This window comes from Ictalurus furcatus, chromosome 3 (genome assembly GCF_023375685.1).
Source record: "Ictalurus furcatus strain D&B chromosome 3, Billie_1.0, whole genome shotgun sequence".
Lineage (NCBI taxonomy): Eukaryota > Metazoa > Chordata > Actinopteri > Siluriformes > Ictaluridae > Ictalurus > Ictalurus furcatus.
In genome coordinates, this window is record NC_071257.1 from 6,941,551 (window position 1) to 6,968,432 (window position 26,882).

The 26,882-nt window shown below is 38.6% G+C and overlaps 1 protein-coding gene across 1 annotated transcript in view; it reads right to left on the minus strand.

Annotated features, from left to right (window-relative positions):
• Positions 1 to 23,936, minus strand: part of mlip (muscular LMNA-interacting protein) — a 40,746-nt gene extending 16,810 nt beyond the window's left edge. The window contains exons 1-11 of the mRNA XM_053620157.1: positions 23,636 to 23,936; positions 11,372 to 11,491; positions 9,390 to 9,509; positions 5,418 to 6,995; positions 5,010 to 5,081; positions 3,861 to 3,941; positions 3,681 to 3,764; positions 3,525 to 3,584; positions 2,166 to 2,210; positions 1,091 to 1,135; positions 376 to 501 (exon numbers count right to left, since the gene is read on the minus strand). Of these exons, the coding sequence (XP_053476132.1) occupies positions 376 to 501; positions 1,091 to 1,135; positions 2,166 to 2,210; positions 3,525 to 3,584; positions 3,681 to 3,764; positions 3,861 to 3,941; positions 5,010 to 5,081; positions 5,418 to 6,995; positions 9,390 to 9,509; positions 11,372 to 11,491; positions 23,636 to 23,704 (2,400 nt within the window). The 5' untranslated portion in view covers positions 23,705 to 23,936. The remainder of the gene's footprint in view (positions 1 to 375; positions 502 to 1,090; positions 1,136 to 2,165; positions 2,211 to 3,524; positions 3,585 to 3,680; positions 3,765 to 3,860; positions 3,942 to 5,009; positions 5,082 to 5,417; positions 6,996 to 9,389; positions 9,510 to 11,371; positions 11,492 to 23,635) is intronic.
• Positions 23,937 to 26,882: the final 2,946 nt, after the last annotated feature.

Below are 26,882 nucleotides of genomic sequence, written 5' to 3' on the forward strand. Positions count from 1 at the left end.
GCCCCTTGAGCCAAAGCCCCAAAAACTACTTGCTATGCAACCATGCTGCTGAATGTTTATTAATGCATGTATAATTTAAAAACAAAATGTAAAAATACAAGTATTAAACAAACTTTTAAAAAGTTTTGTGAAGAAAAAAAATCATTACGCAACTTTGATACCATCTATGCACATTATGGCCTGAGAGAAAATTCATTTTGGATTCTTGTATTTTGACAAAATTAATTTAGGCAAAACAGTTTTTGATCTATCAAGTAACGGTTCTGAAATATCAGCAACAAAGTTCTGAAATCGCAGTAACAATTTCATTAATATCTTATGCTCTAGTTAATACAGTTTAAGGCAAGTAAAACAAAATGAATGTTAAAGGCTTACCTTGTTCTGGTGGTCAGTGGAGAATCTATCTTGTTGTTTTTGATATGTATTTGAAAAACAGCTTTTCTCTTTGTCATCATCTAATCTTGACATAACCATGGCTGGTCTTATAACCCCAGGCTTTGTCTGGAATAATGGACAAAAAAACATTTTAATGTAGTGGGTCTTTTTAATTTTATAATTACACAAGCCATTTCAAGTTATTGCTATGCAAGTCTTGTTTACAATGTAATATTTTGTAACAATCAATTCTATGCATTTCAGTTAGATAACATCCAAGATAAAAAAAGTTCTAGTCAAACTCAAAGTCTAGATAATGATCTGTGTCAATTAGCCTGTAAAATTCCTTTTTTTTCCCCAAGAGGGATTTGTGTGCGTGTGTGCGTGTGTGTTTGTCCATGTCAGTTTCTCAGTTTTCATGAGCTATATTTGAATAATTGAAAATGCCTTGGAGAATTAACCATGATGCAGTGTATTTCTCCAAAATCTGTATGCTGTTGCTTTTACCTAATCCAATTAGTTTATATTCTCTGTTCACTTTTATAATATTCAGGGAGCTTTTGAATAAATTTTTCTTAAGAAAATAGCTCTCATGGGTAACTGTTCAGTATGTGTTCAATAAATAGGTGTTTGTATGCAAAGAGGCCTTACATTGCATCTCTTAAAAATCAGGTTTTGTTTCGATGAGGATTGGGTTAGATGAGGACAAACTTACCAGTATTTTTTCAGCATGTGCAGGGGGTTGGAGATGAAAAGTAGCCTAGAAGAATCAGGGTACATATAATATATTTAGTTATGGATTTTTTTGTGATGTACAATAACTTTGGTGTGATTAGCTTGATTTATATATATATATATATATATATATATATATATATGTGTGTGTGTGTGTGTGTATGCAGTGGCAGGATTTGAACTCTGACCTTCCAATCAGAAGTCCAATGTCTTAACCACCGAGCTTCCACTTCCCACCACTGAGCTTCCATATATATATATATTTTTTAGTGGAAGTCCATGTGGGAGCAGTGCCCCAGAGGGTTCCCAGTAATAGCACATCAAACAGCTGAGACTGAGGGTGGAATTTATGATATGGAATTTTCACCTCTGCCAATGACTCTGCCCACCTAGCACAGAATTCAGCAAACAGGCCAATGAGTCCTGCTTTTGGCCCAAATGTGGCTTAAGAGGCCATGGATTCCACTGCTGCTCACACTATTGAGCATAAAACCTTGGAAGCTTTGTCATCAAACAGATCAATTGTCCCAAATGGAATATTTGGCACCCTCAGCCAGGTTACTCACAGGTGCAGTTCCCTTCAGCAAAAAGAGTTTCTGCCCAAAGTCATATCACTTAATACTTTTAGTAACCAATCAATTGACTTTGCATTCCATGATGGGAAACCTGATAATATATATATATATTTTTTTTTATGCTCAGAACATACCCTACAGTACTATTTGGACAGGATTTGATAATCAGATCAAATGCTCATCTGACATGGAGTGTAGGCATGAGGATTTCCTCTGTCTAAAAAACAGACTGGCCACTTGTCATTCAGAAACAGTGAAAAGATTAGAAGGAAAAGATGTTTATATCAAATACTATCCCATAAGGTTACTCTGTGACTTTGTTGAAGATCTCAGCATGCTTTAGAATGCAACCTGGTGAATCTCACTGCCTACAGCAGTCATCTGGTGTTTACAGAACCACAGTAACAAACAACCTTTTTATGATAGGAATGTACTGGTACAGGGCTTTAAAAGTATTGTCAATTCTAAATATAAACTTACATATTTTGTTTCTCGTCCTAAAGATCTTGGCGATGGTGTTAGTTTCTGTGGGCAAAGCAGGAAAAAGGGAAATTGTACGATTACATTTCCTTTCGCTGAACTCTTATTGGCATGTTGAATTTGTAAGCATTAAACTGATGTATTTCTCAACACTTTTCATAGGTTTTAAAATTTTTAAAACCAGTGATTTTTAACAACAGTTGTTATTTGCTAAGATTTGTAATCATACACCGATCAGCTATAACATTAAAACCACCTGCCTAATATTGTGTAGGTCCCCCTTGTGCCACCAAAACAGGTCTGACCTGTCGGACTTGTTTGACGAGCACATCCCACAAATGCTTGATCGGATTGAGATCTGAGGAGGCCAAGTCCTGAACTCTTTGGCATGTTCTTCAAACCATTACTGAACAATTTTTGCAGTGTAGCAGGGCGCATTATCCTGCTGAAAGAGGCCACTGCCAATAGGGAATATCATTGCTATGAAGGTCTGTAGGTCTGCAACAATGTTTAGGTAGGTGGTACGTGCCAAAGTAGCATCCACATGAATGCCAGGACCCAAAGTTTCCCAGCAGAACATTGGCCAGAGTATCACATTGCCTACACCGGCTTGCCTTCTTCCCTTAGTGCATCCTGGTGCCATCTCTTCCTCAGGTAATCGATGCACACACACTCGGCCATCCAAATGATGTAAAAGAAAACGTGATTCATCAGAGCAGGCCACCATCTTGCATTGCTCCATGGCCCAGTTCTGATGCTCACGTGTCCATTGTAGCCACTTTCAGTGATTGACAGGAGTCAGCATGGGCACTCTGACCTGTCTGCAGCTACGCAGCCCCTTATGCAGCAAGCTGCAATTCACTGTGTGTTCTGACACCTTCCTATCATAGCCAGCATTAACTTTTTCAGCAATTTACATCAATGTGCCTTAGGCGCCCATGAACCTGTCGCCAGTTCACCAGTTGTCCTTCCTTGGACCACTTTTGGTAGGTACTAACCACTGCATACCGGGAACACCCCACAAGACCTGCCATTTTGGACATGCTCTGACTCAGTCGTCTAGCCATCACAATTTGGCCCTGGTCAAAGTCAGTCAGATCCGCTTGCCCATTTTTCCTGCTTCCGACACTTCAACTTCAAGAACTGACTGTTCACTTGCTGCTTAATATATCCCATCCCTTGAAATGTGCAGTTGTAACGAGATAATCAGTGTTATTCCCATCACCTGTCAGTGATTTTAATGTTATGGCTGATCGGTGTGTATTCAAATTCTATTAGACTTGGGGGTTAATTACACTTTAGAGTGCTAATCGCTCCATATAATTGTGATTGCCTGCTCAGCTGTGCTTAATTACACACCCTTGTTGCTTCAGATGCCACAGACTTTGCAGTGAATTTGTTAGCAGAACTTGAGGGTCTCTGAAATAAAGTGTATGAACATGTAAAAATACACACTACAATTTGGCACTAAACATCTTTAATCCCAGAAACAGTGTAGATGAATGATAAACTTACTGCTTCGTTTGTGTCCTTTAATACTTCATCAATCACTTGATACAGCTCTTTGGACTGCTGTCGGAGCTGGGCAGGGCTGCACATCTACACACAAGAAATACAGCTCAGCAGCCTTTAAATATCAATCTTACTTCGATGAATCAAGTATTTAAGCATTTATGCAATATAATTCTGCTATACCTGAGAATGAGGGTCCTCCCATGCAAAACTGTCACTAGGGTTCAGAGGAGCATTATTCTTATCAACCTCATCATCAATTGCCTTCAATGTAAAGAATAAACATTAAGTCGTGCCTGGAACTCATGCAACCCAAAAATCCACATGCTGTGAACAATAGATGTTCACTATAGATGTTGAGTCTACAATGTAGGTCACATTGGCATTTTACAGCATATAATGTTGCTGATGTATCTAAACCATGCTGAATGATTTCAGGCCATTTGTGTGAGTTTACACTTCAGTTACCACTGTCCTAGTGTGAGGCCTTTATGTCTCATTCTTTTTCTTGCCACAGCTTTAAAAATAAAGCATACACTATTCGAAAACACAGTATGTATCCAAAGCAATCCAGGAGCTGGTGCGAAATTTAAGCTGTGAAGTATTGTTTTTTCAGAAATGTTTTCAGGCTGAATGCAGCGCTTTTATGTTTAAGTGCTTTTACTGTAGCTCCTTACAGAGTTGTCACATTCCCGATTGTAACAGAAAGCCTTTATTATATTTTGTAAAGATGCTGCATAAAACTGAATGACGGCAGTTAGGATGTCAATGTCATGTCGTTTAAATTCTTTTCCACAAGCTAAAATAAAGGATAATTCACTCAGATGTGGAAATCAAAATGTCCAATAAAGCATTTTTATGCTGTTGTAATGTGGAGATGCAATGCAGGCAAACAGTGTTGAGTGTTTAGAGCACCTGTTAATGGGAATTATTATTATTATTATTGTTATAGTTCAGCCGCAGAGACTTTGCTAAATACATTTTAAAAAATCATATTAAAAAAGATGCCTGTTAGTCTCTGCCAGTTTACACTTGCAGATAATAGTCTGCTTGTGAGACAATATTCCTGCAATTGTTGTCTTTATCATCCACCTGCTTGCGATTCCTAAAAGAAACCGTGTCCTGATGAAAATTATCTAGCAGTCACAGAGGGGCTTTCCAGTTGCAATTGTCTTTCAGAACTTTTAGTTTAATACAGTCCCAGTTTAGAGATACTAACAAATTACTTACATCAGAAACTCTAAGCACAGGATAAGGACTCCTGTTTTGAAATATTCCAAAATCAATAACTCTATTGAAATTCAATAATAGTCTATCCGTGAAGTATCTCACCTGCTGTTCCAGAAGGAGAGTATTTGTTGGAATAGCAGCAAGAGCCTTGTAGGTGGACTTGATCTTGTATGGCTATTAGAAGGGAATGATTGGGTAGAATGTATAACAGGAAATAAATGAATTGGGAAGTCCGGCACCTACACCATGAGAAGAAATTTATTTAGGTCTTAAACTAATAGCTACCAAATTAACATGCATTCTAGTATGTTGAGCTTTTCCATTACAAAGGATATATAAATCTGCTTTCCTGTTGGTGAATATCATGTTTCTCAGCAATGTGGGGGGTCTTCTTCAAGAAGGATGTCTGTCATAGTATGAATGCCCCTCTGGTTTCATGCTTTTTAAGTATACAAATAGTGTGCAAATCAATAGTGAGCTGCCATGTGTTATGCCTTTCTGGTTACCTACCTTTTTGCTACCCCTGTCTATGCAGTCTGGAGTACTGTCCCTTTGGGATGGAGTAGGTGAGGAACAGAGTGAGTAAGAGGGAGAAGGGGAGAGATGATGATAGGGGACCGCTGGAGATGAAGACAATGTGTAGCAGTCTGATGTAGAAGTGCAGGAGCCTGGCCTTGGTGAGAGGAGGACAGGTGAAATAGAAGGTGTGTCGGCAAGATGGGTGAGGCCAGCAATCCTTGGGGAAGGAGAATGTTGAAAAACTGGGGATACTGAATGAATTTTCTCTAGCTCTTGAGAGATTTTCCTGTAATTTCGCAAATGTGAGCCTGGTCTGACATCTATGTACTTTGGGACTGCTGAAGCTAAGATGTCTTGAGACTGTTGAATGGGTTTGTGATCAGGGGTAGGAGATCGTTCATGTGCCATCTGCACAAGTTTCAAATCATTGGATGATGTCTGACAAGGTTTTGTTTTTCTTACAATAGGAGATGTGTCATTTGATTTGTGTCCATTTCCTTGGTCTAAATTGGCTTCAGGAGATAAAGACATTGGTCTAGAGGAAGGTGAACCAAGCATCAAGCTGGGGTCTGTGGATACATGAATATCTTTATGGGACTGTTTGCATAAGTGTGCTGGAGGAGGCTCAGAAGGAGAGTAACTTGACATGGTCAAAGAACTTATTCCTTCTGGCATCGAAATAATCCTACTTCTGGCTGCATTTGTGTTAGAGTCAATTGCATCTGATGTTTCTACTGCTGTTAAAGAGCGCCTTCCCTTGTTCTGGTCCTTGGGTGACACAGGCTCTGTCTTAGCAATTAAACCTGGTGGCTTTGGCCGTGCTTTGCAACTGAGCTCTGTACAATTTGTGCCTTTAGACAAACATGACTTTGCTCGTAAGCCCACCATAGGAGCTACAGTTGAAGCCGCTGAACAGGCCAAACAGGAGGACATGTTTACTGGGCTAATGGGCCAACAAGGAGAGTAGGGCCTCTGCAAGGCAGAAGAAAGGACTGGCAAACGGCCCTTCCTCAAGATGGCCGTTAACAGTGACAGTTGTGTGGGTGGGGGCCTGTGTCGGGCACGGGTGGACAAGGGGCATGGTGAGGTGATATGTCTGTTGCAACCAAGTGTCTGGCAGGAGGTAAGCGGCATCTGCATTAGGCTGGAGCCTGGGGCAAGTTTGTGGCACTTGATTCTCAGTACTGATGGGGTAAAAGCCCCTGACCTCACAGATGAACAGGGGGAGACAGAACCACTGGGAGATAGCATTTGGAGCGCAGACCAGCCTGTTTCCTGCTCCCAGCCCTCAGAGAGGATGGACTCTTTAGAAGAGAAAGGAGATGTAAAAATGTCCACAGAGCTGACTGGGCTCAGGACCTCCTCCTCTCTCTGAGACTCACTGTTTAAAATCAGCCCTGAGCTGACCTCAGCTTCAGTGTTGTGACACCCTAGCAGGGGGGTCCTTGTATGTTTATTATCAACTGTGTCCAGGGTGCCAGGGTGAGGCTTTGGGCTTGTGCAGCTTATTTCACCATGAGCCACAGCTGGGATAGGCAATGGGGCAATAGCTGACTTGGTAGTAGATTTCTGCTGGGGAAAAAAAGATATAACATTAAGGGCAATAATTGTTTACAATTATTTTTTATTATACATTTCAGTTCACTACTAAACATAACCATGGCATTTTATCTATAGTATGTCTGCCTGATTCAACATTTGTTTAATCATCTTATACACATTAATTGTCATGAACAATTGCTCATGAATATAAGAAACAAAGTAATGAATCAATTGTTAATCCAAGTCCATTGTAACCAGTAACCAACAGATGTTATTTGCCTGGGGATAGTTCATTATGAACTCACACTCCTACTGCTACAGTAGCTACTGTACAGGTGCATCTAAAAATAAAATAAAATTGTATATCGTGGAAAAGTAAATTATTTTTCGTAATTTAATTCAAATATTGGAGCTTTCATATATTCTAGATTTATTACACATAAAGTGAAATATTTCAAGCCTTTTTTTGTTTTAATCTCGATGATCATGGCTTACAGCTCATGATAATCAAAAAATCCAGCAGCTCAAAATATTAGAACAAAGAATTTATAATACAGAAATGACAACCTGAGAAGAACTCTAATCAGCTAATTAACTCAAAACACCTGGTCCCCTGAGCCTTTAATTAGTATAACTTAACTTGTTTAATTTAAGTTGTTTAACTTAAATTTTCACAGTACAAAGTACACACAACCACAATCAAGTTAATTTTGCATTTCATTTGGAAATCAAGGTCCCAGAGTCTGGAGGAAGAGTGGAGAGGCACAGAATCCAAGTTGCTTGAAGTCCAGTGTGAAGTTTCCACAGTCAGTGATGGTTTGGGGTGCCATGTCATCTGCTGGTGTTGGTCCACTGTGTTTTCTTGAGTCGAGAGTCAATGCAGCGTCTACCAGGAGATTTTAGAGCGCTTCATGCTTCCATCTGCTGACGAGCTTTATGGAGATGCTGATTTCCTTTTCCAGCAAGACTTGGCACCTGCCCACAGTGCCAAAACTACTAGTAACTGGTTTGCTGACCATGGTATTACTGTGTTTAATTGTCAGCCAACTCGCCTGACCTGAACCCCATAGAGAATCCATGAGAGACACCAGACCCAACAATACAGACGAGCTGAAGGTCGCTATCAAAGCAACCTGGGCTTCCATAACACTATAAAGCACTAAATGGTCTCGCGCCACAATATCTAAGCGACCTTTTGGTTTTATATAATCCGCCACGCCTACTTAGATCAAAAGATGCAGGCTATTTGACGGTACCTCGAATAGTGAAGGCTACAGCAGGGGGAAGAGCTTTCTCTTATAGAGCCCCACAGTTATGGAACAGTCTTCCTATTAGTGTTCGGGACTCAGACACAGTCTCAGTGTTTAAGTCTAGGCTTAAAACGTATTTGTTTACTCAAGCCTACCCTGACTAGATTCTGTTCTACTACTTCGCAGTCATAATAATCTTTTTTCTCCCTCTCTCCTTTCGCCGAGCCCCACATGAATTTATGGAGATACTAGAGATCCAGATCCTTTCTGCCTCTGGATGGAGCTCAAATCTTCTCTAATTCCAGACTGCTGGGACTACGGCTGCTCCTAAGGCCATACAGACTTCATATAAATCCATAATGAACTTTTTCACACTATCTGTTGTTACCCAGATGAGGATGGGTTCCCTTCTGAGTCGGGTTCCTCTCAAGGTTTCTTCCTCTTAAAACATCTTAGGGAGTTTTTCCTTGCCACCGTCGCCACTCAGTGGCTTGCTCAGTTGGGATAAATTCGCACCTTTAATATCTGTATACCATGTTGATATTTCTGTAAAGCTGCTTTGAGACAATGTCTATTGTAAAAAGCGCTATACAAATAAAATAAATAAATAATAATAATAAATAATAACACCTCAGCAGTGCCACAGGCTGATCGCCTCCATGCCATGCCGCAATGCAATATTTCAATATGCAATAATTTGTGCAAAAGAACCCCTGACCAAATGCATAAATTAACATACTTTTCAGAAGGTTGACATTTCTGTATTATAAATTCTTTATTCTAATATTGTGAGATACTGGATTATTGATTTTCATGAGCTGTAAGCTGTAATCATCGAGATTAAAACAAAAAAAAGGCTTGAAATATTTCACTTTATGTGTAATGACTCTAGAATATATGAAAGTTCCACTTTTTGAATAAAAGAAAAACTTTTCCACAATATTCAAATTTTTTGAGATACACCTGTATTTAGGTAGCATGCTAGATCGAGTGCTGGAAGTGAAAGTTCTGATGATCATGAAAAACTCCCTGTAGATTCATATTAACTAAATACATATTAGCTAATTTCAGAACAAATGCAGGGCAATTTGTAATGGTGTCAGTGTGGATACAGTTTCTATGATTTGTATATCCTCTGAGAGTGCAAAACCAAAGAACAGTTCATGCTCACCTGAGTTTCAGAGTGCTTGGTCATCTCTTGGGGCTCCATGTCACTAACGTAGACAACTTTGGCATTGAAAGTACCTTCATCAAATGTTTTCCCTTCTGCAGCCTCATGGTCTTCCAAAGCCTGCCATGCATACAGAATCTGTTTCTAAGCAATATAAAAACTGTAACAACAGTAGCCGAATTATTTACATGGATTTGTAGTAATACTAAGTTTTGGTTGGAAATGAAAGCTCACTCACTGGTTAGCCCTTCAGGAGCTGGGCAGAAGGTAATGTTACCCTGGTAAGGCATGTCAATTTCTTGCAAATGGTGTTATGAATACACAGATGACCAACTGAACGTTAACAATTCTCTTGTTCATTTTTGGGGAATAAAGGCTGGATGAGAAGACATCCTCATCTTCCTATCAGTCTCACAAAAGTGAGTACACCCCTCACATTTTTGTAAATATTTGATTATATCTTTTCATGAGACAACACTGAAGAAATGACACTTTGCTACAATGTAAAGAAGTGAGTGTACAGCTTGTGTAACAGTGTAAATTTGCTGTCCCCTCAAAATAACTCAACACACAGCCATTAATGTCTAAACCACTGGCAACAAAAGTGAGTACACCCCTAAGTGAAAATGTCCAAATTGGGCCCAATTAGCCATTTTCCCTCCCCGGTGTCATGCGACTTGTTAGTGTTACATGGTCTCAGGTGTTAATGGGGAGCAGGTGTGTTAAATTTGGTGTCATCGCTCACACACTCCCTCATACTGGTCACTGGAAGTTCAACATGGCACCTCATTATGGCAAAGAACTCTCTGAGGATCTGAAAAAAAGTATTGTTGCTCTACATAAAGTTGGCCTAGGCTATAAGAAGATCGCCAAGACCCTGACACTGAGCTGCAGCACGGTGGCCAAGACCGTACAGCGGTTTAACAGGACAGGTTCCACTCAGAACAGGCCTCGCCATGGTCGACCAAAGAAGTTGAGTGCACATGCTCAGCGTCATATCCAGAGGGTGTCTTTGGGAAATAGACGTATGAGTGCTGCCAGCATTGCTGCAGAGGTTGAAAGGGTGGGGGGTCAGCCTGTCAGTGCTCAGACCATATGCTGCACACTGCATCAAATTGGTCTGCATGGCTGTTGTCCCAGAAGGAAGCCTCTTCTAAAGATGATGCACAAGAAAGCCCGCAAACAGTTTGCTGCAGACAAGCAGACTAAGTACATGGATTACTGGAACCATGTCCTGTGGTCTGATGAGACCAAGATAAACTTATTTGGTTCAGATGGTGTCAAGCATGTGAGGTGGCAACCAGGTGAGGAGTACAAAGACGAGTGTCTTGCCTACAGTCAAGCATGGTGGTGGGAGTGTCATGGTCTGGGGCTGCATGAGTGCTGCCGGCACTGGGGAGCTACAGTTCATTGAGGGAACCATGAATGCCAACATGTATAATGACATACTGAAGCAGAGCATGATCCCCTCCCTTCAGAGACTGGGCCGCAGGGTAGTATTTCAACATGATAACGACCCCAAACACACCTCCAAGATGACCACTGCCTTGCTAAAGGACTGGCCGAGCATGTCTCCAGACCTAAACCCTATTGAGCATCTGTGGGGCATCCTCAAACGGGAGGTGGAGGAGCACAAGGTCTCTAACTTCCACCAGCAAATTTACACTGTTATACAAGCTGTACACTCACTACTTTACATTGTAGCAAAGTGTCATTTCTTCAGTGTTGTCACATGAAAAGATATAATCAAATATTTACAAAGATGTGACGGGTGTACTCACTTTTGTGAGATACTGTATATGTATGTATATATATATATATATGTGTGTGTGTGTGTGTGTGTGTGTGTGTGTGTAGCATATAGTAAAGCTGCATTACAGGTGGTCAGGTGATAATATTTATTTTCAAAGGATATTAAAATTAAAATTTTTGAAGGAAGAGCAGGCAAATACCACAATTTGATCCTGCACAATAATGCTTACCTCATTCCGTTTACTTGACCCTTTCTTCCACACTGATTTAACCCTGTTCTCTGTAGGCAGCTTTTTCAGAACTGGCAGGAAGGTAAATGACTTGAGCTTGGTTGCAAAGACAATGGAGACCTGCAAAAAAAGGGGGAGCAAATAACCAACATGGTTATTATATCAGTCCATTCAAAATGAATAAATGTAAAAGGAAAACCGTCTTCATGCTCACACCTTTTCAATATTCCTTACAATGGACACAAAATGAAATAAATTCTAGGTGTAGAGAAAATATTTGATCATCTCTATAGTAACACACAGACACAGAACATTCAAGCTCACCAAATGAACTGTATTACAGAATGGATTGGAATGCTTCTCCCTGAACACCTCCTAGTGAAAACCTATATAAAAAGATTCATTTACCTCTTGGGCTGGACCAGCTGACCATGCATAGGCAGTGAAACACTAATGAAGGGTTTGTGATTGCAAAGTTGCACTCTTCATTATGACAATTCATGATTTCAATGAAGGACGTACGTCAATATTGAAGCAATTGAATAATCTTGAAGATGTTTGAAATTTCTATTTGTAATTACGATGCCGAGTTTTCAAATAACATGAATGGAAGACGTTCAGACAGAGAAAAAGTGTGCGTAAATAAACAACACTTCTCACAACAATGCAAATAAAATCAAAATCAATAGCCACCCATGAAGAGAAATTGAGGCTACAAAATGTGAAAGAACTGCTACTTGTCAGAATGATCAAATAGAAAATTTTAGATCATTAACTTTACAAACCATCAACAAATCATCTATAAATTGTCACCAACCTTAAGTGACTGGCATTAACAAGCCTATCAGATGTGTCTCAACATGAAGCAGTTGGTGATTTGTTTCATACAAAGCTTTTAGCTTGACTGCTGTGATGACAATTTCCAACCCTATCCATTTGCACTCGATGAAATATTTAACATGTGGAATTACAGATAAGCATCTATTGACATGAGAAGAAGTTGCTAGGCTGCATCTTGTGCAAAATAACAATTCAAATACAAGTGTTACTGAAGAGTATTTCCGTGATTTCATCACTAGTATTCAAAGCACTATGTGGTATGTAGGCAACACAAAAGCTCCACATAATAGGAAGCAAAACATGGCTAAGTATCTGACTGCATTTAGAAGTTTATCACAAGAGCTTTTAGGCCAGACCTACATAGCCACCAGTGAGTGTGTCCTCACCTCTGTAGCAGTCTGGTTTAGCACTGCAACTAATAATGAGCTGAGCAAACTGCAAAATGTTGTCCGGTCGACTGAAAGACTCATTGGTAGAAACCTTCCTTCCAAGGAGATGTTCTCGTCTAGTGCCAGGAAGCAGTGGGAGAAAAAAATCATCACCGACCAATCACACCCACGCCAAAAGATATTTGAATTATTTCCCTCCAGTAGATGCTTTAGATCAATGTGCTTCAAAACCTCTAGACAAGAAGAACAGATTGTTTCATCATTTGTTCCAACTCATGAATGCTTAATTTTCCCACAAACAGAAACTTGACTGTGCCCCTGTACACAAGGTGTGCGTGATGTATTTCTGTGCAATGTTGTTTTTCTTTTAAATCTAAAGTATAGTGCAATAGGGGTATATGTTATACACTTCCACATAGAAAATGTGTGTTATATTACCAGTGTTATTGTTTGTCATTGTCAAAGTCTATACAGTGTGCGTACAAATTCTTTTTTTATGTATACTTGACCAATAAAGCACAACTCTGATTCTACAAACATGACATCACTATTTGTCATGTTATCATGCAAAATGTTTTTTGAGTTCTTGGGTGATAAAAATGCCATGTAATCTTTCCATCATTATGAAGGAGCTGATGATAAAGCCTATAGTCAAACGCAAAAATATATTTTACAGGGCTAGTGTAAGCATTGTACTGTATCAAGATCAACGAGGTACAGGACACTCGGCGACCAGAGTTGAGTGTAACGCGTTACTGTATTCTAATTACTTTTTCTAATAACGCAGTAATGTAATGCATTACATTTTACATTTATATAATTTGATTACAGTTACTGATGTCAATAAAATGACGTTACATGCATTACAAATTTTATTGTTAAGAAAACAATATTAAGTAAAATGCATTTTTAGAATAAATGACGTTTTGCCCCAAAGATTTTCTCTTTATCCCTGAATAATTTTCCACTTGGAGCGGTTTGTCACTACGTAACTGAAAATCGGTAAAAGCAGACGGCGGTGTTGTAATGTTATATCTTCAGTGAATGGAGGTGAGATCAATCAGACACGGTTTACAGGAAAATACGAGGAAACGCTCTCATCTTATTGGCTGACAGTCTCTCAATTCTACCAAACGCTAGCTCACAGTCAGTGTGAGGAAAAATGGATATACGTCAATTTTTATTTTTTAAACCAGTAAATGGGTTGAAACTGAAACACTAACATCCTCTCATGAAGAGCAGGAAAACAAGTTGTGTAAATATCTATGAGTTCCAGTTGATGTGAACACGATATGAGCAGAGCATAAGGAAAGATAATGTACTCTGCATGGCACTGTAGCAGCTAAACCCCTAGCTTAGCTGTGCCACCCCTTGGCTAGTGACACCAAACTAGCCTACTTAGAAAAGTTTTATATTTTTTCGGTCTGGTAGTCCTACAAACATTGACAACACCCGAGGCAAGTTTATTATGATAAATCCAACTTTTTCTGATCACATCATACTTTGATGGTGCTAAAATTACTGAAAGAACTATGAGTTTCACTTTGTAGTGCATTTTTGTAGGTTTGATAGGTTTTGAATGTAACTTGAAAGTAAAGTCATTAGTAAGCTGATTACTTTTTACATGGTGTAATCAGTAATGTAATCAAATTACAGTTTTAATTAGTAAACTGTAGTGGATTACTACTTTTGAGTAATCCATTTACCCAAACTTACCCAATACTGTTGGCGACCTTCAAAAATGCTTAAATTTAGATACTTGACATCTGTTAAAGGTCAGCAACAAAGTGAAATATGTGAGCCCAGACAAGCATAAAGGTGGACTTCCGAACGGTATTGTTTACTGACAAGTGCCGAACAACTCTTGATGGACCTAGGGCTAGGTCAGACATTTCTGAGACTGAAATGCCAGCAAGGAGGTGGTGGTGGTGTGGTGAGCTGTTTGGCTCCCAGAGAGTTTCTGAAGTTAACAGATGCTTATAATGAATTTTTTAAAAAGCGTTGCCACATGACATTAAGACAAGAGATGATATTCAATCATGCACAGTGACACTTCTTGACTTGCTGCCAAGAAGACGCCAGAGTCCTTGAGCAACTTCTCTCAGTTTAAATCCCAGAATCTATGGGGCCTCATCAAACAAACAAAAAATAAATCCATGACCCTCGACATCGGTTTTCTTTGAAAGAGGAACTGTGGAATCCAATTTCAACATTAGCAAGAAGTATTCTGCTGCAGAAATGTTGAATCTAACCAAGTCAATGGATCAAAGACGCATCTCAATCATATCTAACTAGGGTCATTAAATCAGTAAATGAGCTTGTTATCTAGCAGGATTGTTATACACGAATCATTATAACACTTTTGTTATGTAAATAAACATTCTTACAAGTTCCAGAGTTTGTACAGAAACAACCTTTATGAAAATATAATTTTCATTGTTATTTCTTAGATTTGTAATCTTTGATTACAAAATCTGAATGACAGAAAGCATAATTTTGGCCAGTTACAGTATATGTATATGACTAATGCTAATGTAGTGCAGTTTTCACAAGTTTCTACTCATTATGGTTTAATATGTTGGATTTTTGCATAATATTGTAGCTTTACACAGGTATTTTGGTATCTACTTTATCCAATCTAACCTGCCAATTAACAAGTCACAGAATTAAAGTCACATTTAGTTACTGTAATGATGTTTTGTTCCTTTTATAAACATTAACGATGTCATTGTTACACTGAGTTAAGAAATTTGCTTATTGTCCATGAATAATTGCCCACTAATGGCAAGGGCCATGGGAGACCAAAAAGCTTTATTTTATACGCCCTGTTTTTCCTACTCTTTATTAGGAAATTTTGTAATTTCAAAGTGAAAAGTGTAGCTGCAATATTAAGAATCCTTAAGATGTTAAAACATGATATTGTAATTACAGTGGGGGAAATAAGTATTGGACGAGTCAACATTTTTTGCAGGAAAAATTTTTTTTTCCAATTCACATGAAATTTTCACCAGACATCAGTATTAACTCAAGAAATCCGGAAATATAAAGAATTCACAACATAAAAAAAAAGTCCATAAATAAAGTTATGTGAAATAAAGTGGAATGACACCGGAAAAAAGTATTGAACATTGAGTATTGAAAATTGAGCTTTTTTGCTGTCATACTACACACCATGTTTGGAGAAGAACACATCACCCTAAAAACACTATACCAACAGTGAAGTTTGGAGGTGGAAGTATCATGGTGTGGCGCTGTTCTTCAGCACATGGTACTGGCAGACTTCATATAATTGTAGGAGCGATGAATGGAGCCCTTTACCAGGAGATACTTCAGAAGAATCTGCTGCCATCCACCAGGATGATGAAGATGAGACATGGGTGGACCTTCCAGCAGGACAACGATCCAAAGCATACAGCAAAGGAAACTCTCAACTAGAGAAAAAAATCAAGGTGTTAGAATGGCCCAGTCAATCACCTGACTTGAATCCAATTGAATAAGATTTAAAGACAATATGTTTAGAAGAATTTGGCAAAATCACACCTGAATACTGCGGCCCATTAATTTCTTCATACAGGAAGTGTCTTGAAACTGTCATTACAAACAAAGGCTTCTCCACTGAGTATTAAATACATTTCAGTTAGCATGTTCAATACTTTTTTCCTGTCATTCCACTTTATTACACATAACTTCATTTATGGACTTTAATGTTTGGATTTCTTTATATGTGTGGATTTCTTGAGTTAATGTGAATTACCTGTTCATGTGAATAACCTAATTGGAAATATATTTACTGACAAAAAGGTTGAGGCGTTCAATACTTAAATGTAAAAAGTTACCTTAGGCTTAGTCAAATAACATCAATACAAGATTCAGACAAAGAAAAAGTGTGTGTAAAAGATCAATGCTTTCACACCACAGCTGTTTACTGCTCTTCAGCTGTCTCCAGTTCAAACAAAAGCCAAAAATCCATACTAACCCCAAGTGAGAAATGCAAAATGTGACTGGAAAATAAGACATAACTGGAAACTTGTCAGAATGATACAATGGCAAGGTCTGAATAGCCTTACTTACAGTCAACAAACCACCTATATCATCATCAACCTGTCAGGTTACCATTTGAACATTTGTGCATCTAAAGTGGACTATCTATTAAGTGGGCTATAGTGGATATGAATCACTAAATATTATTTAGTTATTTTACACTGCTTTGCTTTAGGCCTGAGTGCTGTGTACATAACACAGATGCCTCATATAATATTTATGCCTGTGGGAAGCAAAATGCTGCTTGGTATCTACTTACATCGTCACCTTACTTGGGAAATATAGCATATTACAGTTATGCTTCTGCTGCGTAGAGAAAAATTACTCAAATGAGTCCCTGTAATAGGACTGCTGACACTTCACTATAATAGTTTATCTTTCAAATGGACTGCTAAAAAATCTAACAAGAGATTCAGTTTAATGCCTTGGGCTAAGTAAATAAACAATATTAGAGGTTCAGGCAGAGAAAAAGTATAGGCAATTGAAATGAGCAATGCTTCCTGTACCATTGCTGTTTACTGCTCATCAGCTCATACAATAAGCTTTGCCCTTGTTAATAGGCTAATTTCAAGCTTCGCCGCAAAAGTAGGCTAATGTCATAAACCTATAAAATGACACTCAACATATCAACCATTGATGGTTAAACAATATTAAATAATTAATCTACAGAGTGTCACTAGTGCAGTCACAAATTCCTATTTCATGTTTTTGATTAAGTGCATGAAATGTTGTTCAAGATCTCTTGGCATGCTGTTAAAAATGTTTTTTTTTTATTCAAAATTCTAATTGCTTTATAACAGTCCATACAGGGTTTGGTGTTCTATTTGTATAGTCTCTATAACGGACCATCTAAATCATATTGCCTTTACTGTAGCATTTCCCTGACTTCCTTATCATTCAAAGCACTGTGATGTGAATCACGAAAGGTAATTAAGTTACTTTACACTGTTGCACTTTATTAAGAATGAGTGGTAATTAGGCAACAGAAAAGCTACACATAATATTTATGGATGTGAGGATTTTGATTACATCTGCAAAGAAAAAAAAGACATTAGTTATTGCCTTCCTGGGAACGCGGAGCACAGAATGTAAAACATTGAATTTAAAGCTTCTGCTCCTTAGAGGAATAAACATTTTCCCATGAGTCCCTATAATTGGACTACTGCCACTCTACTATAATTAGTTGTCTTTGAAAGAGAATGCTATTTACAGAATCCTCTGAATTAAGCACTTCTTGGTACGTATGTGGTACATATCAATGTAACATCCATATGAATGCAAGGACCCAAGGTTTCCCAGCAGAACATTGCCCAAAGCATCACACTGCCTCTGCCTGCGTGCCTTCTTCCCATAGTGCATCCTGGTGCCATCTCTTCCCCAGGTAAGTGACGCACACGCACCCTTCCATCGACATGACATAAAAGAAAACATGATTCATCAGACCAGGCCACCTTCTTCCATTGCTCCATGGACCACTTTTGATAGGTACTAATCAGTGCATACAGGGAACACCCCAGAAGACCAGCTGTTTTGGAGATGCTCTGACCCAGTCATCTAGCCATCACAATCTGGCCCTTTTCACAGTCGCTCAGATCCTTGCGCTTGCCCATTTTCCCTCATTCCAACACATCAACTTCAAGAACTGACTGTTCACTTGCTGCCTAATATATCCCACCCCTTGATAGATGCCACTGTAACAAGATAATCAATGATAATTTTTATGATAATGTTTATGAAAATGATAATGATAAACAAGATAATGTTATTCATGTCATGTGACAGTTGTTTTACTGGTACTTCTAATCAGGTGTATATATCACAATAACCCCCTGGTGTCACTTTCACAACTTTGTCAGAAATACAGCATTGGCAGCAATCAGGGGATCTTGGATCCCATTAGCTAAGAGTCCTACTGTGCGCCATAATAAAAGTAAATGAAAATACATTAGACCTACCCTCAGCAATTTCAGACAACATATCCTCTACAAACAAAGTCCTATCCAAAATATACAGAATAATATCTAAACCAGCTTCACCAATAACCCTACTGACCAGACAATGGGAGTAAGATCTATCAATCACTCCCAGTGCCTATTTGCGGATCCAAATATGTAAGAACTTTCCACGTGGCCATTAGCAATAATCTACAACTCACACAATACATGCACAGAGTACACTACATTGGACAGAAGATGTTTTAAAAACGGGATACACTAGCTCAGAAATCTGTTCACATTGCACACAAAACACTGCAGATAATTATATCTGTGACCTATGGTACTGCACACCAAAACAACATTTCTGGCAAGAAGCTATCAACCTGTTATCCTTCTGTATACAGATCACTAATCCCCCTTTCACTTTGTCTGTTAGGAGACACATCATGAAAACTATCTTCCTGAACTGGAAATCAAAACATCACAATTACCCACCGGAAACAATTACTTATGGATCATATATCAATGGAAAATATATCTGCCTCCATCAAAAACAAAAATACTCAATTACAGAGAAAAGCAAGTACTCTTGCACGCATCAAATACTCTTATAAAACCATGTAATCTAATATATAACTGTTACATCCATTCTCTACCAACATAATGTGTCTTCGGTAGGCTTGTAGTGGCACCATAAACCACCAGAAACGCTTCAATGCATCTTGGAACATAATAATAGTCCTTCAAATTGTATTAAGGCGATGGAGAGGGCCAAGACATTCAACTGAGTTGAGATCTGGTGTCTGTGTATGCAATAGCATATAATTTACATCATATTCATGCTCATTAAAGCATTGGGCGAGTCCTTGGACCATGTGGAAGTGATGTAAAGTGTATGCCATAATAGATAAATGTACATGGCTGAATATAATTCCTTACATTTATAAAGCGTTTTTCTAGACACTCAAAGTGCTTTACATGGTATGGGGGGTGGGGTGGTGGAATCTCCTCAAACACCACCAGTGGTGTAGCATCCACCTGGATGATGCGATGGCACCCATAGTGCGTCAGAAAGCCCACCACACACCAGCTATTAGTGGAGAGGAGAGAGTAATGTAGCCAGTTCAGAGATGGGGATTATTAGGGGGCCATGATGGAGAAGGGCCAGTGGGGGAATTTCACCAGGACACTGGGGTTTTACCCATACTCTTTTACCATAAGTGTCCAGGGATGAGGGAATTTCGCTAGGATATAGACATATTTACTGTATATTGTTGTTTTATATAATACAGTCATGTTAATGAAGTTAATAGATTTTAAAGATGGCAATTACAACACTGCCAATATGCTGATTTTGTATTGTGAAGTAGTGTAGCTATTAGAGCAGGAGGAATACCCAGCATATCCCTAGAGTGAAAAATATCCTTATTCTCAAAGTTCTGTTTAAAACTTTAGTAATATGATGGATCAGCATTATGAGCAGTGTACCAAAAAGTTTAATTGAAGCCTACAGCACAGAACTTAACTAATACTTGTATTACTTGTGACAGCTTGTCATTTTTTGTAGACACAATATAATATGGGCAAAAATCATGAAATCCCTGGGCTAAAGTTTATTTTAGTTACTCATATGTAACACTGATAACCGTGTCCTGGTATATATTAATAGTGTTCTGTTTGTATGTAATGCCTTGGTGGGGGGGCCTATGATGACCCCGTATCCTTTTCATTTACAGTGTAACCACAGAAACAAAATGAGTCACAAACAAACAAACACAAGCTACGGAAAGTTACTGAAGACACTTACTTGCCAGTAGATCTTTCAATCTCTTTCGCTCTCCCCTCTCTGTCTGAGATTTAATAACCACATCTATATTAGGGGTCATATCATTCCCCTAGCTCCCATTTCAAGCAGCACAAATGGGCAAAGGCCTATTTCCTCAGTCTGCTGTTTGTGTACTGTCTCATTGTGACCTTTCCCTGAGAACTACACACACATGTCATGCTGCCTACTTGATATGTGACTCACCTTAGGCCTTTTATAGCTACAATAAAAAGATATTTTGCTCAATAGCTGCACATATATAATACCAATAACCATTCAGAACAAGGGGTGTCATTTCTCACCATATGTTTACTTTTGAAAGGTGGCATAGGGACTCCCTGCAACCTGCAACACCCTGAGATGCAAACCTTCTTCCTCTGACAGTGAAGACAAATATTTAAAAACAGTGTGTTTGAAGAGATAAAAAACATCAACATGCCACTCTTTCACACGTGTTGCTCCTAGTTCCTGCTGAAGCTTTTTTCTTGCAAAACCACCATTGCAAGCACAGTAGATGAAATCCACTGAAGTTCAGCAGGATATAATTCGTTTTCAGCCCACACTCCCACAGCTAACACACAACAAGCTGGGGAAATAACCAACAGAGCAATATGACAGTTGAAACCTACTTTCAAAGTCAAAGCAACATGATCTATTCCTGGAGTTATTCTTATCAGGCACACACACACAGAGTGTTAAGTGGATGCCAAACTCTCTCATTAGCATGCTGATTTCAGAGTCAGTGAAACCAAAATTAATAAGTCACTAAAACATTAATTGGCGATTACAGTGCTCATTACTCCATACTAATATGGCTACCAGCTGCAACCATAGCTTCATTCACAATTTTTACCCTACCATTCACGGACATAAAATTAGCACAAACTATTCATATGCAAAAACAAACAAACAAAAAACCCAGAAGAAGGTGTATCCTGACATGTCCTGGAGAGCTAACTGAATTGGAAAAAAAAAAAAAGCCATATCAATACATGAGCAACAGTTATCAAACACCTGGCAGGCACATTAAACTGACTAAAGGTGAAAACAGAAGCTGCTAATATCAAGATCTGCAAACTCCTCACAAGGGACACAGCACTTCAACCAAAATCCAATTGGAAGGAGAGGATAGTGTTAAATACATTGTCCTGGAAGAGAAAATAGTAGCCAAGGGTATGTGTCCTAGAGAACACTTTGAACAGATAAGGGATGTGGATCATGGGGAAACAGAAGATGTGGCATGGCAAGATAAGTCTCCAGTGGAATGCATCGCTGACAGATAGCTGAAGTGGCTTATACCAAGGCTACCAAGGCAAGAGAAAAGATAAAGATTGGTAATCTCATAGGTTCACTAATCAAATGCTCAGCAGTAGAACAATCAAATCAGCGCTGTATGATGTCCAACAAGGTCCAAAATACTGACTGTGCAAACAGTAGCACATAGGCAGAAAAAAAAAACAACTCTGTATGCCAGATTGACTTTGTTGGTCAGCAGGGAACATATATACGTAGAGGTGCATGTATGGAAGTGTGTTTCCTGCTAAGACAGGTAGAAAAGGGGTTACTATCTGTGGGCCATATTCAAAATTGGTGACTTACTGTAAGTTCAGGTTGTGTCAATATTTACAAGGGGAAAGTCATGGATATACAAAATCTGCTTATACAGAAAAAGCACTTGCCTTTAAGTCCGAAAATAAAATGAGAGATTAGAAAACATTCACTAAAAAAAGCTGTTAGCGGCAATACAATGTAACATGCAAGCAAGAAACAAATTCAGAACTAGTGGTTCATTGGCAGAACGTTTTTTTTGTATATCATGTACCAACAGTGCACAATGCTGTTAAATATGCTGTTAAATAGCTATCTTTATCTGTTGTATTTAAAAAATAATGACAAGGTTTTTGTTAATTCAACGTGCTATCCTGTAAAGAAACCATGGCCACAGTTTGAAGGATAAGCTGACCAATCATTTGCTATGATTTGAGTAGGTGGAGTCCCCAATAAGATTTTTCTTAATAGCATGGAAAGAATCTCTCAATAATGACCACTAGGATGGTGTCTCAGACAGAGCAGCTTATTATTCAGACTCGACAGACAGAACAATATTAGGTTCTCATTTATGTTCTAAATTAACAGATGATTAGGCTATTCATGATTCTCAGTTTCCTCCACACCGCAGCAGCAATGATTTCTCAGACTTTTCCAATCAGAAAATACAGACCATAAGGGTTCAAATTCAGCAGCTGGCAACCAGCAGTCCGTTACATACTTCTGTATCTTCTAATGATGGTTACCCAGGAAGCATGTAACTTTTAATAGCACTTAAGTGTGTGGTCATGTCTGAATACCAATGTAGGTATTCTCACTATAAGTGCTTAACTCAACTCTGAATCCAGCCCTGGATATTTAACTTTCCTTTGGTGTTTGTCACTTCCTGTTTGTGGATAACATGCATTTATGTATCATAAATCCCATCTCTCATTTCACTAGCACTTTTTTTTTTCCTGTGAACTGTACATCACAATTAAGAGCAAGGTGCTTATAATATCAGAATTATTTTTTAAAGTAAATATTAAAGCTAAACTCAGCCCAGTTTTATTGCGTTCCAGGAGCTCATCCGAAGCAGGATTGTAAATGCAAAATTGTCTTTCTGTTACATTTCTTTACAGTTTCTATACAGTTTGCTTTCCGTTATATTTCTTTACAATTCTAAAATCAAATGTTAAAACAACTTACAATAAAAGTAGAAATTATTTTCTGTCCAATACTTTTTTTTTTTTAAGAATACTGGGACTGTTCTACAGCAAGATATCTATAGAAATATAAGATTGTTTTTACACTAAGAGTCATGTACTGAAAATATTCAGTGTGTATAAACCTTTTGAATTAGTGTATCAGCTACTGAGCCATATTGAGTTCAAGTTCTAATTTACAAACAGGGTGTGAGGATAAATGTGTCCTTGGTTAAGCAGCACCATTTTCTTCATTATGTAGTTTGAACCTAAATTCTTTCAAATTAGTCACACTGCAGGTGTCATTCCTCGAATACTCCATATCCAAAAAAGTCCCCATTTGACACATTAATTCTCCTCAAGCAGTTCACAACCAGAAAAACCATCTGGCCCAGACTCAGAAAAGAGCAGTTTAGTGTATTGAAGGTCACTGATATCGAAAGCAATCAATAAATCCCATCTTTCTAGCCAGAATGTCACTGCTCATGGTGAGCACTCACCTTTCCAAAGGCCCCGCGTGGCTGCTCCAAAGCCATGCTATTGCTTGTGTTGAGCGTTTGTTTGGACATATGGTGCTGTGTCTACATTGCTTTAGCCCTGGCTTCTCGACTGCAAATGAGCTGGAGCCTCTTGCCATCTAGATAACTATGGAGCACTGCACACTTCCAATTATAGGTTCACAAACGCCACAAATAGCCTACAGACGGCACGCAGCTCTCTACTCGTGCATAACAACAATGACTGCCTGAGCAGATTATATTATCTTTACTCTCTAGAAAGATTTTATTCTTATACTGTAATTAAAACGGTGAACAACATTCACTTCCAATTGCGTTGAGGAATTTATTCATATTATTAAACAATATGCTCACTTTTATATCATAGTATTTAAACAAAATCTGAAACAAATTGAGTGCAAAACAATTGCAGTTCGTAAAAATTGTCGTCCTAAGCCATCATAGCAAACCTGGTTTGTATCATTTGAACAGTTCTTCATGGTTTTTAAGTGGTACCATCCTCAGTAATCTCATGAATCAACAGAGAGTGATTTTGTTTTTCGCTCCTATTCCTACATACGTAATACAAAGTGTAGAAATTTGCCTGGTATATTGTATTTTATTAACAAGAGGATTGTTACATTGTTCCAAAAAAAAAAAAAGTTTCCATAAATGAATTATAGAGATTTTTTTTACATATTGGTGTCATACCTTGGGCCAATTTAGTGTCTTTCAACATTACCTTTGTCTTTAAATTGTGTACCAACACCAAAAGCAAAGGCAAAGAGTCTTACCTTGTGAAATCAGTGCTAATCACAATGCTACAGGAAGAACTGTCAGTCATTGTTTAGAGAATTTAGACAGAAATATAATGCACTGCACAAGCAAACATATTTGACATATGGACTAGACACCTCAGATCAGCCTTTACATACATAAGAATAATAAAAAGACTTTAGACAACTTCAGACAATTTTCATAGTTGTTTGCTTCCTATAAAAGAGGATGCTGGTGCTTATGGTATATAGTGCCCCTGAATCATTATGAGTGAAGTTTGAATCCTGCTGTGGAGGAGAACATGACATTTAGTGGAGAAATGGTCCCTTTTAAGCATTTAACAGTGGGTGCTGTGCTGCTGAAGAGAGGGTGGTGCTGACAATGCAGTTCTTTTAACTGGTTTGTCAGTAATCACTCCACACTTTCACTTGACTGTCCAGTAAGGTTCCACTACAAAGAAAATATAGTTAACTAAAAATAGATTCAAAGAGAAATGGCTTTAAAGCAAAAACTGTCTCACTATTTGAGGCTAAGTACTGTATGTTAGATGTGTATGGGTTTTGTGCTTCATTTAAAAAGCCTGTCAGTTAAAATAGGTTCCCAGATTAGTGTACATGAACATTTTGTATATAATATTTCGAATATGTTCAGTTTAATCTTCAACTGTACACAAGGTCTTTAGACAGCACATTTTAAATGCTAGGAATTGTTTCATGTAAAAAGTGTTTAAAGTGAGGTGTGGATTGCATAGCTTTCCTTTTCGTTGGCTGTTTAAGCTGCCTAATCATAACCCCAGTTGAGAAAGGGAAAGTTTGATGAAGGAAGAAGGAAAACAACAAGTCACTCAGCTATAGGAAATGTATTTAATGCTTTACTGAATCAAAAATATTTAGCACCAGAGAAGAGAAGTTGTAAAAAAAGGAACAGAAGGCAATATAAAGACAGCCCCCAGATCTAATCAGTAAACATATACTTCTGTCTTTGAGTTCATTTTGCTCACAGCTCTAAAATAATTTTTTTTTAAAAGGGGGGGGGGGCTTCTCAAATCGATTTGCCATCTCAGCGCTCGATCAGTTGCAGTAATTTCATCCCCTAAATTCTACTCCCACACCCCATCCCTTCCCGCACCTCATGAGAGTGAAAGCAACCCTCTGGAGAGGATGATGAACCTTCGTGCTGGCACGCGTCTCATTCCTCGTTCCATCCGCAGCTGCTGCCATCCGTCATGTCTATGTGTGCCTGAGTGAGGATAGACACACTCTGAGAGTGTGCCAAGTACATTGCCTTCCATGATATTATACAGACAAACACCATGTACCTGTGTTTGTCATTCACATGTTCTTCTCTCTTTCCCAGTGTCTTAACTTTGCACATAAATTGGCACTTAATGTGACAAAGTGCGGCTTTGAAGTCACTAAGCTCTCAGTAAAAATAAAGCATATAAAGAACTAAGTGATCTTACGCCACACTAGCTGAGTAACCTTTTGGTTTAACTATTGTTCAGTAGTTTTAATCTTATGTAAAGGTATAGATCTCTGAGTTCATGGGTATATAGTGATATGATAAACTAGGATGTTCTGATGCTGTCCCCCTTACATGCATTATCACTAAGGTTTGTTGATGGTGGCGTGGCAGGACGCTTTATGTCCTAAGGTGCCCTCCTGCTTGTATTACCTTCTGGCTCTCCCTTTTAATTATTTTGTCATAGCTAAACCTGTCGACCCAGCTTAACCTGAATGATTCATCCTGATGCTTCTGCTTGGGGCTTTGCTGCTGTAATCAAAAATACTCTTATATTATAAAACGACTGTCCTGCTGTGCAAGTATTCACAACATACTCATACTGAACTTTCTTTCAACACACTTGTACTCTTTGCCTTTCCTCTTCTACATCTGTATACTGTGTTGATTTATAATCCCAATATGTGGTGTCACCCTGAAAAGGTTGGGTTTCCTTTTTAGGCTAGTTCCTCTCAAGGTTTCTTGCTCATGTCATTTTAGTGAGGTTTTTCCCTTGCTGCTGTCACCTCTGGACTGTTCATTAGGGTTAATAAATGCCCCAAATGTCCAGCCACTAAAATAAGCACTGTGTTAAAAATGTACCTATATTACACCTATAGCTGTATGTTGTGAGCTTTGCAAAGCTGGAATTCATGATAGAGCTGCCATTTAGAAACCCATGGTCCAACTTTCACCAGATATCTTACATCTGGATGGATTTATGTTTGGAGCAAGCCAAAGGAGGCACAGTGTCTGAAGTTAGGTACAGTGTGGCAGGCGGGGGTGGGGGTGGGGGGGGGGTCTGGGGATCGGGGGGGTGGGTGATCCATCATGATATGGGCAGCAATCTTATGGAAACCATTCGGTCCAGTGAACGTACAACAGCCATCAAATATGAGCAAGATGTGTCCTGATGTTTAAATTATTTATTTTGAACAAAACCAGGATGAAATCAAGTGCAATCTATGGCCTC